Raw genomic sequence first — 17861 nt, 5'->3', positions numbered from 1 at the left:
TTTATACAGAAGCAAAGATGCTAAGTATAAACTTCCTGGAATCATAGTTTGCTCTCTTGATACTTTAACGTTATTCTCCTAGCCCTGGATGTAGTTAATGAAAGAGTGAACCCATACTAATTTTTCTCCCTTTTGGTGGTGATGTAACCATTTTGCCTGGAAGCCAAAAGGATTCTTTACCTTTCACGGCTATGAACTTCCTTGGACATGTTTTAGTTTTGCTCAGGCTATATCAATCACTTTTTCCTGAGACATGTTATGCTCTTTTGAGCTCTAGAATTAAAACTTTTTTGTCCCACGTGTTTAGTCTCTTCTTCTCATCAGTCACATGGACGTTTCACATCAGTTTTGTTGCTTCAGATATAGCCTTCCTTTCTTTAACGGCTTAATTTTCCTCTTTATGTTATTTATATCCTTGAGCTTTTGTACCTGTGCATTAAAATACTTGTAGACGGTCTTTTTTCATTAGAATCTTTGGTAAGTATTTTCTTCTCAGCAGCATACATTTTCTGTTACAAATTTTTCATCTGAAGTTTGTTCTTGTTCGTTCCTCTCTTTTTCTTGCAGCATTTTTAGTAGGTCTCAGTCTTGATTCATTTTTACTTATAAGTAGAGTTTTTAAAGACAGTTTGAGAAAGGGGCCTGACAATTAGAAACTTTCTTCCTGGTAAACTGGCAGAGTGTTTATGATTGTGATGCTCCTTCAGGAGCAGTCCTCTAAATGCCTAAAGATTTTTTCTCTGTATTTCTTCATAGGGAGATGAGCATTTCCATTTGTACCTACCTCATATGGTGACTGTAAAGATTAAATTAATTAGAAAATTCTAAAACATTAGCTGGTGCATTCTGAGAATTCAGTGAATGTTCATTATTTGCTATAGATGCTACTTTTTTTTTTTTTTTTTTTTGCGGTACACGGGCCTCTCACGTTGCAGAGCACAGGCTCCGGACGCACAGGCTCAGCGGCCACGGCTCACGGGCCTAGCCGCTCTGCGGCATGTGGCATCTTCCCAGACCGGGGCACGAACCCGTGTCCCCTGCATCGGCAGGTGGACTCTCAACCACTGCGCCACCAGGGAAGCCCTAGATGCTACTTTTAATCATCAAAGAAAGATGGAGTTTGGTCTCTTTTTTGCTGGTTTCAGGTGGTATCTTTCTCCTGTACTCCGAAATCATCTTAAACCCAGAAGTCAAAAACATGTACTTGATAGTTTCTCTCAAGGAATGAGAAGCAAGACCAGGTGGCATTGTGAAATCCGAAGGGTAACAGATGTAAATAGGCACTCAGGTACCTTCTGCAGACTCCACCCTTGTACTTACAGAGGTAGGGTAAGTGCTCTGAGAATCCAAATGTCATGGTCTTTGCTGGAGAACCATGAGCAAATAGCAGAGCCACAGCATCTGCAAAGGCCGGTCATAGTAAAATTAAGATTAGTGAGGTCGCCTTTCTTTTTGCTTGGAGTGGAAGTCAAAAGGGTACCACACACTTTCATATGCCCTACTTTAGCCATGTGGCTCCCACTGTATCAGCCCTTCACTTGAGAATGGACAGTTTTGAGCTCATTTGTAATAACACGTTTTATCACTGAAGACTTGGAGGCTGAGAGGGAGAAAGAGACAGGCCCAAAGTACTTACCTAGGAGGTTGCAAAGCCCAGAGTTAAGGTGTCACCCTTCTGTCCCTCTAGATCTCTTCTGTATCTTCATAGTTGTCCCTTGAGGCCTGTGTTTTACTTTCCTGGGGTAGTGAGCCATGAGGTCGGAGGTAGCCATTCTAATCGTCTTTCTATCCTGCAGTAAGACCTGAGGTAGATTAAGTATTTGTCCCAGTCTGTGGATTCAACACACGTACCCACTAGTAACCTTTTATCCTGGTTCTCAGCTCATAGAAGTCTTGGCTGATAAGAGACTTTTTTTTCTTTCTATAAGGAAGTAAATAATGAAATCACTGACTAGACACTTGGTATTTGCTTGAATGGTTGGTGGGAAGAAAGATTCCTATACAGTGCAAGTAGCCCCCAAATACTATTTTAAGTACCTAGTGGTATAAAATGTTGTTGTTTTAAAATTAGTGCCACTAATGGCCTGAATTTGTTTTGCTGCATAGTAACAGCAGATGAAGTAATTCCACTCCCAGGTGTGCCATTGTCTCCATTTCGTGTCAAGAGTGAAACCAGTCTTTAGCAATCATATCCCTTACCATCTGGAAACTGACCTGCATAAATTATTTTTAGGTCTCCCTTGCCAGAATGAAATGAACAGGATTCAGAAGTTGAACAAGGGGAAAAGCCTGTTGGGTAAGCACCATTTCTTGCCACTCATTTAAACAACTAATTAAACCATCCGTGTCTCTTGTAATATTGAGCACAGCCATGGTTATTCAATTAGGGACCAGTGTTTTGTGAAAGAACTGCCTCATATTACCCAAGACAGGGCTCTTCCAGGAAGCTGGTACTAGGCGGTAGTCCACAGGACATCCTCTGAGGCTCAGTTAGCTGGCTGAGAAACGCTGCATGCTCCATCAGCGGGAGGAGACGTCAAAGGTCAGCCCATGACTAGTGGGCAGGTCATCGGGCTGAAATCGAGCTAACCCCTCCCTGATCTTGGCTTTTCCTTCTTTCAGGTATGGCCATTAAACGGAGCTCTCAAGGGTTCCTTCCAAGTTAAAATGATAAGATCTATATAGAATTTCCTACATTCTGCAGATCAAGTTGTCCATTCAAGGAGGACGATGAGCTGAGTCCCTTCTAAATTTATCAGACAGGGTCCAAGGACTCGAGTGCACTTAAACACACTCCTGTTTCAGGTGCATGATCACTGGACCCTGTCTCTACGTTTCTCCTCTTATCTTTTGTCCAAATGTTGAGGTGGAAGCAAGTGGGTTGTGCGGGTGTGTTTTTTCCCTGACGTGCAAATCTGTGGCCAAGGTAACAAATGCTGGCTGTTGAAGGTTCCCTTTAGCTCCATACCTTCCTTTCTGCAGCACGCAGACCAGGCCATTGCTGAGACATCAGAGACACCTCATTTGTTTGCCCAAAAAAGAGCCTGCACTGCTTCCCTTGCTTTTTAAAAAGAGAGCTGACAGCTACAACACGAATTATTCCTGTTAAACATTCAGAAGCAGGTTCACCCCCTAAACAGCCTGCCATTTAGCTATTTTCTTGAAGGAAACGGGCAAGTTTTTTGCAGATTGGTCTGTGAACTCTGGCCATTTCTCTTCATCTGATGTTTGTGCCACCTCAAAGTGCATCTTATCTCCTTCCTACTACTTTTGAAAATTACTTATTTCACTGGCTTGCCTTAGACTTCCCACTTCTGATAACACCCTTTTCAGCTCACCAAGAACTCCAAAGTCGTTGTGATCTGGACCTGAGTGTAGGTTCTTCTCCAGTGTTGAAGACATAAAAGCATCTTTCTGGATCTCTCTTCCATTGGGCTTTCCTCCAGTGCAAGGACTTGTGCTCAATGATCTGATTCTTCCATGTGCGAGGTTATTTATTTTGGGTTTGAGTGATGTGCTTAAGAGAACTAATAGAGAGTGCTATTTCTGGATGCATGGATATCTTCTTACTGCTTCATTGATAATGAGATATTTTTAAAGTATGTGGCCTCAGATAAAATGTCTCATCTTTTATTTTCCCCAGTTCACAGGAGTGAAAGGCCTATCTTTTTCCTACTGTGAATCCCACCTAGTTTTAAAGCTCACTTTACCACATCTCCCCACATAGGGATATTATTCCAGCCGACTCATAAAAATACCATTTATCTGCTTACAAATTATTTTTTGCAGGAGGAAATCTCCTAATATAACACATGTGTATTCAGGGGCATTCAGATTCCTAGCAGAGACAAGCAATAACAAATTACAGTCAGTTATAATTACTGCCTACTTAGAAAAAAACGGTAATTCTATTACCTTATAGAGCAGCATCTGCTTCCTACCAACCTGGGGCCTCAACCCAGGATATATAATTTTTTTGCAGGGGGGCATCTATTAACTGCTCTTGTTTTCCAACTGCAGCTCAAGGAGGAGGATCAGCATTTCCTCACCTTTCTACTTGTTCTCAAAAGAAAGCATCTGCTTTTTTCTTTTTGTCCTTCCTTCTGTTCCCTGAAGACCAGGGGTGCTGTGCACTGGCTGAGCAACTAAGAGTATGGGCACTACTTCTAACTGCAGCACCAGCAGACTTACCTGTCACACTTAGGAGGGATTTTTCTGGGGGCAACTTCCTAGCTGTGACCTTTGAGAACATGGTCATCTTGGAACAGCTTGGTGAGCAGATGCTAGAATCAGCTGGATCTGAGGTTACTGTCTGCCATGCCACTCTTCTTTCCAGATCTGTTCTATGAAATAAAATAAAAGGTCAATTTAAAAACACAGTCACTCTCAAGAAATCACAAATAAATAAAATTAGGCAGTAGAAGCCAGTGGTAAGCAGAAACCTCCATCTTCACATGGCTGATTAATGTTACTACTCAGGTTACACTGAGAATTGTCCCACAGTAGATGAGCACACAATCATCAAACACACACACACACGCCCCCTAAGAAAAATGAAAACGAAAAACTGTCATAAAGAGTACCTACAGTTGAGTGTTTGTTAAGAAGAGAAAATATTATCTTCAGAGTGCTGAGAGGAAATCACTTTGAACCTAGGATGTTAAATTTATCTCAGTGATCATCCAAGTGTGATGACAGACATATTCTCAAACCACAGATTCAGTAAGCTTACTAACCGTAGACTTACTAAAGGTTTTAATATGCAGAAGACAAACAATACCAGAAGGAATTATTGAGATACAATGTGGAAAAGAAATAAGGCATGCTGCTAAATCTAAACAAATATGAACTATAAAAATGTTTTGATATCAAGGTAGAATTAAAATTTCAGACTGTTGGGGGTGAGAAAAATGTGATAAAAATGTGTCTGGTTTATTCAGGAATAAAAGAAAATAAATATAGATTAACTTAAGATTTTATTAAGAAAAATATGATTCTCAGTGCATATTGTAAGGTAACAGAAAAATATTGGAAAAAGAATATATAGTTTTTAAACCTATGGAAGACAACCATAGAATAAAGAAAACTTGATCATTTCAACAGAAAGCAGGAAAGGGGGAAGACAGCAAACACAAAATACAGTGGTAGATATAAAAACACGCATATCTGTAATCACCATAAATGTGACTGGGCTAAACTCATTTATTATGAGACAGAGACTGAGAAAATCTGACAAGAGCAAATACTTTGTTTTCAATTCTTAAGAGAAAGAGGTATTATTATAAGAGAAAGAGGTATTATTATCTTGCTGAAATGTTACATTTACTGTGTTGTTATGTCATCAATTGGTATACCCATAACTTTAAAACAAAATGTAACATTATAACAATTGTAACTATAGATGTAACCAGCATAGGAGCACTCAATATATAAGGCAAATACTAACAGACATAAAAGGAGAAATTGACAGTGACACAATAATAGTGGGGGACTTCACCCCACTTTCATCAATGGACAGATCATCTAGATAGAAAATCAATAAGGAAACACAGGCCTTAAATGCTATTTATACAGCATTCCATCCAAAAGCAGCAGAATACACAGTCTTTTCAAGTGCACATGGAACATTCTCCAGGATTGATCACATCTTGGGGCACAAAGCAAGCCTTAGTAAAGTTAAGAAAATTGCAGTCAATATCAAGCATCTTTTCTGACCACAGTGCTGTGAGATTAGACATCAACTATAAGATAAACACTGGAAAACAGCACAAACATGTGGAGTCTAAACAACCAGTGGATCACTGAAGAAATCAAAAAATACCTAGAGACAAATGACAATGAAAACAGGATGATGCAAAAGCAGTTCTAAGAGGGAAGTTTATAGCAATACAATCTTACCGCAGGAAGCAAGAAAACTCCCAAATAAACAACCTAACCTTACGCCTGAAGCAACTAGAGAAAGAAGAACAAACAAAACCCAAAGTTAGTAGTAAGGAAAGAAATCATAAAGATCAGAGCAGAAATAAATGAAATAGAAACAAAGAAAACAATAGCAAAGATCAATAAAACTAAAAGCTGGTTCTTTGAGAAGATAAACAAAATGGATAAACCCTTTGACTCATCAGGAAAAAAGTGGAGAGGATGCAAATCAATAAAATTAGAAGTGGAAAAGTTACAACTGACACCACAGAAATACAAAGGATCCTAAGAGACTACTACAAGCAATTATATGCCACTAAAATGGACAACCTAGAAGAAATGGACAAAATCTTAAAAAGAATGGAACCTTCTAAGACTGAACCAGGAAGAAATAGAAAATATGAACAGACCAATCACAAGCACTGAAATTGAAAGTGTGATTAAAAAATTCCCAACAAACAAAAGTCCAGGACCGGATGGCTTCACAGGTGAATTCTATCAAACATTTAGAGAAGAGCTAACACCCATCCTTCTCAAACTCTTCTAAAAAATTGCAGAGGAAGGAACACTCCCAAACTCATTCTATGAGGCTACTGTCACCCAGATACCAAAACCAGACAAAAATACCACAAAAAGGAAAATTACAGGCCAATATCACTGATGAGTATAGATGCAAAAATCCTCAACAAAATACTAGCAAACAGAATCCAGCAATACATTAAAAGGATCATATGCCATGGTAAAGTGGAGTTTATCCCAGGGACACAAGGATTTTTCAATATCCACAAATCATTCAGTGTGATACACCATGCTAACAAAGTGAAGAATAAAAACCATATGATCATGTCAATCCCAAACTCCCAGTCTATCCCTCCCCCACTCCCCCTGGTAACCATAAGTTCATTCTCTAATTCTGTGAGTCTGTTTGCTTTCTAAATAAGTTCATTTGTATAGGTTTTTTTTTTGGATTCTGCAATATAAAGCAATATCATATGATACTTGTCTTTCTCTGTCTGACTTCACTTAGTATGACAATCTCCAGGTCCATCCATGTTGCTTTTCAATGGCTGAGTAATATTCCATTGTTTCCATATATCACTTATATGCAGAACCGAAAAAAATGATACAAACGAACTTATTTACAAAACAGAAGCAGACTCACAGACATAGAAAAACTTATGATTACCAAAGGGGAAAGGTGAAGGTGGGGAGGGATAAACTGGGAGTTTGGGATGGACATGTACACACTACTACATTTAAAATAGATAACCAACAAGGGTCTGCTGTGTAGCACAGGGAACACGGCTCAATATTCTGTAATAACATAAATGGGAAGAGAATTTGAAAAAGAATAGATACATGTATATGAATAACTGAATCACTCTGCTGTACACCTGAAACTTACACAACATTGTAAATCAACCATAGTCCAATATAAAATAAAAATTTTAAAAAAAGAACACACACACACACAAAGTAACAGAACTGCAAGGAGGAGTTGTCATATCTATAGCCTAATCAGAGACTCTAATATACCTCTTCTTGAAAACTTACAGTTCAAGTATACAAAAGAAGAAATGAACAACATAATTCATTAGCATTTTTATATATGTATTCCTATTTTATATATGTATTCCTAGTCATTAGCATTTTTATATATGTATTCCTGTATATGTACATAGGCATAGAATAGACAGTCTGTTCAAACACACATGACATTTGTCATGGACTACACAAAAGAAAACTAAAACTAAACACCTCAAAAAAGTATCATAGATGATATTCTCTACAACACAATACAAACAGAAGTAAAAAGTGAGGTTACACAACCTTATATGTCTGAGTTTTGTTTTTTAAATAATTAGTCAAAGATGAAATAAAGTAAAACTACAAAACATTTAGACCTGAATGAAAATGAAAGCACTATGTGCCAAAAACAGAGAAGCAACTAAAATGAAACTTAGAGGAACATTCATAGCTTCAAATGCATTTCTGGAAAAAAAAAAACAAAACTAAAATTTCAAATCCAAAAGCTATAAGGACAACACAGTTAAGACTAAAGCAAAAAGAAATCAAATAGACAAAACTTTGACAATGGGAAAGCCTCAAATAGTCTCATGAATTTAAAAATGGGCTGTAACCTCAGATATAGATGAATAGTATAAATCTGTAGTTCTCAAACTTCACAGTTTGAGAACTACAGAAACACCTGGAGAGTTTATTAAAGCATAGTTTGCTGGGCCCCGCTCTCAAAGTCTTTAAGTCAGTAGGTTTGAGGTGGGCTCAAGAACTTGCTTTTCCAAGCAGTTTGTTTGCCACTGATGATGCAGCTGCTGGTCCTGGGCCCACACTTTGGAAACCATTGCTATAAACCAACTTAGAGCAATTACGAAAACCTAGTTGAAAAGGATACTATGAGTATGGGTCATGAAGAAAAAGAAGACCCAACAGGATTAAAAAAAAAAAACAAAAACATTAATTTTAAATCAAAATCAAAATCCTACTGTCACCTCCTAAAATAGGCACCAGGCCCAAAATATTTTTATGGGTGAATCCATGGAAGAGATCATTCTCATTTTATGCAAAACATCTGGAGTACAGAAAAAGAAAAATACCTGAATCACTTTACAAATGAGTTGCTTGGATACAGAAATTGAAGAAACAAAACTATATGCCTCTATCACTTAGTAACATAGAGGCAAAAGGATCAGGAAATTGAATCCAATATATCATGACCAAGTAGTATTTATTCCAGGAAAGCAAAGATATATTTTAAAAAACTGTGCCACTCATTAAAAGCATATAAAGGATAAAAAATCCTATGATTCTCTCAAGTATTAATGTTATTGAATCAGGAAGGAATAGAAAATCTGAACAGACCAGTTACGAGTGAGGAGATTGAATCAATAATCAAAAATCTCCCAAGAAAGCAAAGACCAAGAGCAGATAGCTTCACTGGTGAATTTGACCAAATATTTAAAGAAGAATTAACACCAATCCTTCTCCAACTCTTCCCAAAAAACTTCAGAGGAGGGAACACTCCCAAACTCATTTTATGAAGCCAGCATTACCTTGATACTAAAGCCAGAAAAAAACACTACAAGAAAAGAAAACTACAAGCCAATATCCCAGATGAATATAGATGCAAAAATTCTCTAGCAGCACATTAAAGGAAAGGAAGATGTAAAATTTTCTTTGTTTGCAGATGATACAATTTAACCAAGGAGGTGAAAGATCTCTATGCTGAAAACTGTTAAGACATTGATGAAAGGAATCCCATATTCATGGATTAGAAGAATTAATATTGTTGAAATGTCTATACTACCCAAAGTCATGTATAGATTCAAGGCAATTTCTATAAAGATCCCAGTAGCATTTTTACAGAAATAGAAACACAATCCTAAAATTTATATGAAACCACAAAACCCCCAAATAGCCAAAGCAACTCTAAGAAAGAACAAAGAAGAACACTTTCTGATTTCCAGCTGTATTATAAAGCTATAGTCAACAAACAAGGTTGTACTGGCATAAAAATAGACACATAGAGTAACAGAACATAATGGAGAGCCCAGAAATAAACCCATACATATACAATCAACTAATATATTCAAAAGACAGTCTCTTCAATAAATGGTGCTGGGAAAATTGGATATTCACATGTAAAAGAATGAAACTAGACCCCTACCTTACACCACTCACAAAAATTAACTTGAAATTGATCAAAGACCTAAATGTAAGACTGGAAACAATAAAACTGCTAGAAAAACACAAAGGAAAAAAGCTCTTGACATGGGCCTTGGCAGTGAGTTTTTGCATATGACACCTAAAACACAAGCAACAAGATCAAAAATATGTGGGACTACATCAAACTTAAAAGCTTCTGTGCAGCAAAACAATCAAAAAAACGAAAAGACAACCTATGGAATGAGAAGAAATATTTGCAAACCATATATCAGATAGGGGTTAATATCAATATATGTAAAGAACTCATACAACTCAATAGCAAAAACAAAACAAACAAAGAATTCCACAAATAATTCAATTTGACAAATGGACAAAGGAACTGAATAGACATTTTTTCCAAAGAAGATATTCAGATGGTCAACAGGTACATGAAAAGGTGCTCAGCCTCACTAATCATCAGGGAAGTGCAAATCAAAACCACAGTAAGATATCAGGTCCTACCTGTTAGAACGGCTATCATGAAAAAGACAAGGGATAACAAATGTTGGCAAGGATGTGGAAAAAGGAGAACCCTTGTGCACTGTTGCTGGGATTATAAATTGGTGCAGCCCTATGGAAAACAGTATGGAGGTTCCTTGAAAATTTAAAGATAGAACTACCATATGATCCAGAAATTCTGCTTCTGGGAATATATCTGAAGGAAATGAATATACTATGTCAAAGAGATATCTGCACACCCATATTCATGGCAGCATCATTTACATTAGCCAAGATGTGGAAACAACCTAAGTGTTCATCAACGGATGAATGGCTAAAGAGGTTCATATATGTTTATATATATATATATATGTATATGTATGTATACACACACACACACACACATATATATATATATATATGAACAGAACATCGTTCAGCCAGAAGAAAGAAGGAAATCCTGCCAATTGTGATGACATGGATGGACTTTGAGGGCATTATCCTAAGTGAAGTAAGTCAGACAGAGAAAGAAAATACTGTATGATCACTTGTATGTGTAATCTAAAAACAAACTTTGAGACTGGTGGTAAACACAGGCAGAGTATGGGCAGCGGGAAAATTGGATGAAGGTGGTCCAAAGGTACAAACTTCCAGTTATAAGATAAATAACTACTGGGATATAACATACAACGTGATATCTATAGTTAACACTGCTGTATGGTAGATATGAAAGTTGCTAAGAGTAAATCCTGAGAGTTCTTCTCCCAAGGAAAAAAAAAATTTATTTGCTATATGAGATGATGGATGTAAACTAAATTTACTGTGGTAATCATTTCACAATATATAAGTCAAATCATTGTGCTATATACCTTAAACTTATCCAGTGCTGTGTGTCGATTATATGTCAATTACATTTCAATAAAACTGGAAAAACTTCTGAAATAGTTATTAATACGAGTAGAACCACAGGGAAAAAGAGAACTCATCCAAGAAGGAATCCTATCTAACCTTGAGCAAGTCCTAGGGCCCTGTAATTTTGATTAGGTAATAACCAAGCATGCCATTCTTTCTTGCTGGCTTTGCAGTAAATACCCTGTCTGATGTGTGAGCCCTCGTGTCTGTTTTTGAGGGCATTAACTCTGAATATCTGTGCACTTCTCTGATTCAAGTTGGACCTTTCATTCTCCCAGGAGCATTCATACCTCGGTGTAATGAGGAGGGCTATTACAAAGCCACACAGTGCCACGGCAGCACAGGGCAGTGCTGGTGTGTGGATAAATACGGGAACGAGCTAGCTGGCTCCAGGAAACAGGGTGCTGTGAGCTGTGGTGAGTAAGGCCTGCTGCATCAGCCCCCAATGACCTCTGGTGACTTAGAGGTACTCACTGTATGAGGATCTGGGCAGAAGAATTTGTAGAGGTCGTTATGGTCTACAGTGAGTGAGTTTACAGTGGAGATAAAGTAACCCTGAAATCACATGAGATAATGCATAGCTAGTTTTCCGAGTGCCAGGAGCTCACTATGGCCAATGAACTGGACAACAGTTTTTGACAGTCAGAAACGGTTGCAGGCAAAGAGTGACTCAGATAGACCTCCCAACAAGGTAGAAACATCTCAAGAATTCTGGGGCTCATATCAGAATAAAGCTTATGGTCCATGCCAGGTAGACAGGGATGCTCTCATGTTCAGAAGGTAAATTGCATGATTTTGCCCTACAGTTAAGGAAGTCGTGAGGCATAAGCAGAACCTAACCTCAGATCTTTTCTTCCTTCTTAATGTTTCAGAAGAGGAGCAGGAAACTTCAGGAGATTTTGGCAGTGGCGGCTCTGTGGTCCTGCTGGATGACCTAGAGGATGAATGGGAGCTGGGACCAAAGGACAAAGTGGGGAAGCTGCGGGTGCACGCCCGGGCAGCGACGGAGGATGATGAGGACGAGGGCGACGAGAAAGAGGACGAGGTCGGGTACATATGGTAGTTCCCACGAGGAGGAGGACACGAGGTTCGCACAACACTGCAAGTCACTTCCTGTTCCTGCATTTGTATCTAAGACTCCACGGCACATGGCCTCTTCTCCATTGTTGCCCTCTCTACCCAACCTAAGGTTCGGAAGACAACTCCTTGTTCCCGGAGCGTTCTGATTTTGCATACGGCGTGTGGGAAAAAGGGTGTTGTGTTTTGTTTTTTAGACAGGGGAAGGCTGGCTGAATTAGAGCCTCCTTCCCTCCCGTGAGTTTTTTGCAACAAGCATGTGATTTATGTGGGATTCTGACAGTGCAGGGAGCCCCTACCCTCAAACGTCAAAGACCCTTTGCGATCACCGACACTGGTGGTTAGTACAGCATGGTTCCCGGCCTTACCGTGTCTAAGTGCTTTTCTTGTGTCCTGTAGATGTTGTGGAAAACACACTGCACTGTACCTTGTTCCCACTGCCCCCCACCACCCCTGGTGTCTATTATTACAAATCAGTTTTTCACATTACTCGATCTGGCTTCCTACAAACAACAGCCTTAATTCAGTCAAGAGTCCCTCTGGGGAACTGATCTCCTTTATTAGAAAAGGTGTCTGGATGCTTCTCTCTGTACGTACATAAACATGGAAGTATGTACAGAAGAGACTATACACACCTCTCGAAAAAAAGGGTTTGGGTATCTATTAAAAACTCATTTGAAAAACAATTACACATTTGTCAGCTTGTCCAGACCTGGATCATCATTTCTGGAATAGGAAATATGTATCAAAGTCCTTTTTTGCACTAACAGTTGGCACTTGTAGCCTGCAGACCGAGGAGGCTGCTTCCGTCTGCGGCAGCAGAGTTATTGGAAGCCTCTTTGATTTGGAGAAGCCTCTGTCTGCCTAAATTGCTTTCCTCGCAGAAGCCATGCGACTCCCACGCGGGCAGCTCCACAAGCCATCTCTCTCATTTCAGCTCCAGCGCCCCTGGGGCTTGCAGCAGTCCTGTCTGCGGCAGGCCCCTCCCTTCCTACCTACTCAAGGGCTTTTTCTAAGGCATGCACACATACCCTCTGCTCTCTGAGAAGACAGTCCCTCGCTGTTCCTTAGCAGAAGAAAATTCCGCATTCTTAACTCCATGTTTCAGTGTTGCCGCTCTCTAGCCACACGTCATGATGAGGCTATAAAAACTCTACAGATTTTTGATCGCTCATCATTTGCAAAGAATCTCAGATGCAGGCCTAGAAAGAACTCCACGACAGCACGTGGGAAGCTAGGGCTAGATTTTAAGAGCTAGTCGTGCCCTCATCCCCTCCCCGACACAAGTGTCAAGGTACTAATGAAGAAAGCCCTTTACCATTGCGTTCCTTTTCCCTAAGTTAACTCATGATTAGAGTCTATCTCCAGATTTGGTAGGGTCCTCATCTCTATAGTCTTTAGGATTTCTCCCCCTATCAAGCTGGCCCCCGTACAAGTACCAAAGAGTAGTCTTCAAAGTGGCCCCATTTAGCTCAGTACAGGGCCTTAAGCTCCTGCCCCACCCGGTTTCCACCCACATGGACGCCCTCATCAGCCAGCCAGCAAGGATCTCTTGCCCACATATGTTTTTCTTCCCTTCCCGCACTCCAGCTAGTCCACAAGGAGACCACGTAAACTCAGGCGAAAAATATACTCTGCCAAACCATGATTACAGCGGCAGCTGACCAGCCCCTGCTCCAAACTGACCATTTGTTTATACTTTACCAGCCCACCTCAAACGAGTATTTTCCAATCCCTGCATTGGCCAGACCCAGTGGCATTATCCCTGGACTTGGCTAAGATGGGACATGAACTTACTTGATATGGCAAACTCATTTGGCCTGATAGAGTGAGTACAGCCAGGACCCTAGGTATCGGGTGACCACAGGCAAGCTCTGTACTGGGATCTCAACTCCTTCACCTCTGTTTCAGTTTTTGTTTTTGTTTTTTTCTCACTTGAACAAAACTCTGAGATGATAATTTAGAAAACAGGTGCTTAATTGCAGTTAAATTACAATCGAATGTATAAAAGAATCGAGACATATTTTTAAAATCTCAGTTTAGACCATCAAAGAAAACCATCGTTACTATCTCCTCTGAGCTTGGAAAAGTGCACAAGAGAACAAATTAAAATCGACAAATCGATTTCACTTAGAGAAACTTCTAGGAACAGAGTGAGCCACACTGATTTTAATTTGCCTAATTATCTTATGACAAGTGTCAAATTAAGATGACACTTAAAGATCCTTAGCATTAACTTAATGATGGAGAAGAGCGCTCCCTAGTCAATTCCCAGGAAGGTAATGAGATGCTCATTTTCAGAGACATTCCGAGAAGGTATTTTGATTCATTAAAATATTAAATAAAAAGCCCTCCTAAGACTGGAACCCCAAATCAATGGAGCAACATTAACGCCACTTTTCATGCCTCGCTTTGGCAAGACAGCATTAGATTTTTTTAAAGGTACTTTGCATAAGTAGTAAAGATTTGATATTTTAGTTACCTCATCCTTAGAAGAAGAATTTTTGCTTTCCTCTTTCTTGGCAGGAGCCCTTTGGCTAGTGATGGAGTATACATAAAAATCTTGATTAAAAAAAATAGTACTGTGATAGTCATTCCCTTGTTGGAGACAGATATGGAGTTGAAACTTCACTGGCTCATTTTTGGAAACTCCTCAGTAAATAGTTATATTCTTATTCCATAAATGGTTCTTTTATTTGATGCCATTTCCTTGGCATCTTAGTTAAGCCCCAGAATTTTCTTCCACAATGGTTAGTTGTCTAACATATTACTCTCTTTTTGTTTCCGTGAACATTCTAGGCATGGGAATACCTTCACACTGAATTCGAGATATTATATCAGGTCCTCCTCCTTTATGCCCATTTTCCCATGCCCAGCAGTGAATGACAGCGTGTCTGTCCAGGTCTGCCCCTCTCCTCTTCACGGGATGCCATCTACAGTTTTGTTTAGTTTTTACCTTGACCACACTGTACAGTAACATCCAAGAGCCCTTTCTACAGTGGGTGGTTTTGGTCTTTTTATACCTTTTTCTCAAAGTCACTGATGTCTGTCTCTGTTCAATGTGTAGTATTGTAATGAGAGCCCTCCAAATCCTGAGTGTCAGTTTGTTGTCCCTATTGTAGATGAACTAGCGAAGTAGAACAACCTAGTAAATTCTGAATGCTTTCCCACATAGACTTATCTGGAATGTGAACACGACTCTTTGGTTAATAGTAAATGCTTAACTGTAGTCCTGAGTAGGTGCATTTCTGTCTGTCTCAATAAATTTTAATTTGTCTGCAACATCTGAGTGTTTGTCTTTTGTTAGCTTGCACATGCACTCGCCAGGCCATGTCCACACATGACCTCTGGAGAAGAGTATGGGCAGGTCAAGGGGATCACCAACACAGGGCCCTCTGTGAGGCCAACCTGCTGGTGCTCCAGCCTGTCCTGACCCCTCTCAGCACACCCTGGCACATCCATGCCCTGTGCCCCCGCAGCCTAGAACCTTCTCACCCGACCCCTCTTTCTGCCGCGTTCTCCTCTCTCAAGCCACAACTTTCTTACTTAGTCCTTATCCATCGGGTTTCACTGTTGTCATCCTGTTTGCAACCTTAAGCTTTTTCAATTCTTCTTCTTCCTTCCCTCCCCAGTCAGTCATTCTCCAATTCTCTTGGGAAAAACAAAAAACAAAAAAACCTCCTTTACAGGGACTCTGAGATGTCCTCAGTTTATGACTGAACACACCAGATGCTTGTCAAACATCAGAAAACACCCAAATTGCAACAGGAATTATTTCCTTTCCACCTTTATCCACATTAAAGCCAGGGTATCTATGACTTAATTATACCCTGAGTGAGTAATTTCACCACCAACCGAGGTAGAAACTATCTTATGAATAATTCTAATTCTTTACCCAATGGACTGCATCTTACAGACAATTTACGGATTGACAGTTCAAGGAAAGGTGCTTCATAAATCCACAAAATAACTAAGGTCAGAAGAACAGTGGCCAATATGAAGCCTCCAGGGTAGGTACAGGGTACCTTAAAGAGCAGCTGGCATTTGTGGACACTCCCAAAATTCCTCTTAAGTCATCAGATTTATAGTCAAACCCCACATGTCTCCTCAAGTTGTGTCTTCATGGAAGCCACCTCTGTCCGTTAAAGGCCAGGACCAAAGGAATCTTAGTTATACAGCGTGAGTAAAAAGGTACCAGCACCTCTCAAAATTCTGGATCAGTTTTCAGATTTGCTTTGACAAACTGATTCAAGGAAAGAGGAAGATTTCAAAATTTATTCATTCAACAAGACTTTAAGGTTAGTTAGAAGATTTGTAGATATATAGATTAATATATGATGGATGGATGAATGCCACTATGGGCAGGCACCATATTCAGTGCTAGGAATATATCAAGAAAAGTGAATAAGACCTAGGGGGTCCTGCTCTGTAAAGTTATCTCCTTGAAAAAGACAAATAACTGTTACAGTATGGGTTGATGGATATCATAGTTGACACCAATAGCTACTGCAGCCTTGTTTAAAGCTCACCTTTCTTGATTTCTCATATCCATCATTCCCTGATTTTCATCCTACCTCTCTGGCTATTCCTTTTAGGTCTCCTGTATTTCCGTTTGTTCACCCAGTTCTGTTCATACAGGTGTTCCTCAGATCTGTGTCCCTGGCCCATTCCTCTTTAATTTTACATGCTTTCTCTAGACAAGCTTATCTACATCAGTGATTTCAACCAACTCCTCCACTTGAAGAAGCCCCGGTCTGTGTTTCAAGTGCAGGTTTCGATTCCATTCTGAAAAAGTCACCTGACATTTAGATAATTCTACTCAAATTTCCCATTACCACCTCAATTTTAAACCTTAAAACATCAAAATGATAGAATGAAATATAGAGTGAATATGCCTATGAAAATAGGAGTCAGCAAGGCTTCTTTAAAAACAATTCCTAGCAAATGTGAGCCATAAAGGAATAGATTAATAAATTTTCCTCCATCAAAATTAATAGCATGTCATGAACAAATTTAAAAGATAAACGAGAGACTAAAGAAGATAATGAGGACATAAAACAGATGAAGGATTAGGATATAAAATTTTTTAACTCCTACAAATCCATAAGAAAAATAGAATTCAACAGACTAACGGGGAAAGATAAAAACAAGCGAGCCATGGAAGACACACAGATGGCAAAGAAACCATGCCTAACCTCACTCATGATCAGAGAAACACAAATTAAGCAATGATCCCTCAGTTTCACGCAGAAAAAAATCATGATCATGTCAAGTGTTGTTGAGAGTGTAGTATAAGGAACACTCTTACACACTGTACAGTCCAATCAGCCATTGGAGGGCAGTTTGGTAATAACTATATAAGTAAGAGTAAATACCCTAGGACTGAATAATTTCACTTCTCAGTAATTACTCCTAGAGGAAAAAAATCACACTAATTTACAAAGATATATGTAAAATGTATGTATAGCCATTGTACCATCATTTGTTAGAACAGGAAATTTGTTACAAAACTAAGTATCCATCAGTGGGCACAATGGGCAACTCTATGCTCTGGAATACTATGCAGCAGTCAAAAACAATGAAGTAATTTCATATGCACTGACTTATCAAAGCTTCTAAAACGTCAATTGTATGAAGAAACAAATCAAGTGATACAGAGTATGAAATATGTAAGTTAGAGATATAAAAGGTTATACAATCCACTTTCTCTGAGTAAATATGGAAATACACAAAACAAGGTCTGAAAGGACACACACCAAGCTGGTAGCAGTGGTGACCTCTGAGGAAAGGAC

At 39.2% G+C, this 17861-nt stretch overlaps 1 protein-coding gene across 4 annotated transcripts in view; it reads left to right on the top strand.

Moving 5' to 3' along the window:
• The window catches only part of SPOCK1 (SPARC (osteonectin), cwcv and kazal like domains proteoglycan 1), a 558971-nt gene extending 543620 nt beyond the window's left edge, over positions 1-15351 (top strand). For 3 of the 4 annotated variants that reach the window (XM_060296241.1, XM_060296243.1, XM_060296244.1), the window contains 3 exons: positions 2234-2296; positions 11271-11408; positions 11865-15351. In XM_060296241.1, the coding sequence (XP_060152224.1) occupies positions 2234-2296; positions 11271-11408; positions 11865-12055 (392 nt within the window). In that variant the 3' untranslated portion in view covers positions 12056-15351. The remainder of the gene's footprint in view (positions 1-2233; positions 2297-11270; positions 11409-11864) is intronic. The other variant, XM_060296242.1, reaches the window with a different exon arrangement.
• The last annotated feature ends 2510 nt before the right edge of the window (positions 15352-17861 follow it).

The sequence above is a fragment of the Globicephala melas genome, chromosome 3 (assembly GCF_963455315.2).
Source record: "Globicephala melas chromosome 3, mGloMel1.2, whole genome shotgun sequence".
Lineage (NCBI taxonomy): Eukaryota > Metazoa > Chordata > Mammalia > Artiodactyla > Delphinidae > Globicephala > Globicephala melas.
The sequence above is the reverse complement of the archived record's forward strand: the minus strand, read 5'-3'. Positions and strand labels throughout refer to the sequence as shown.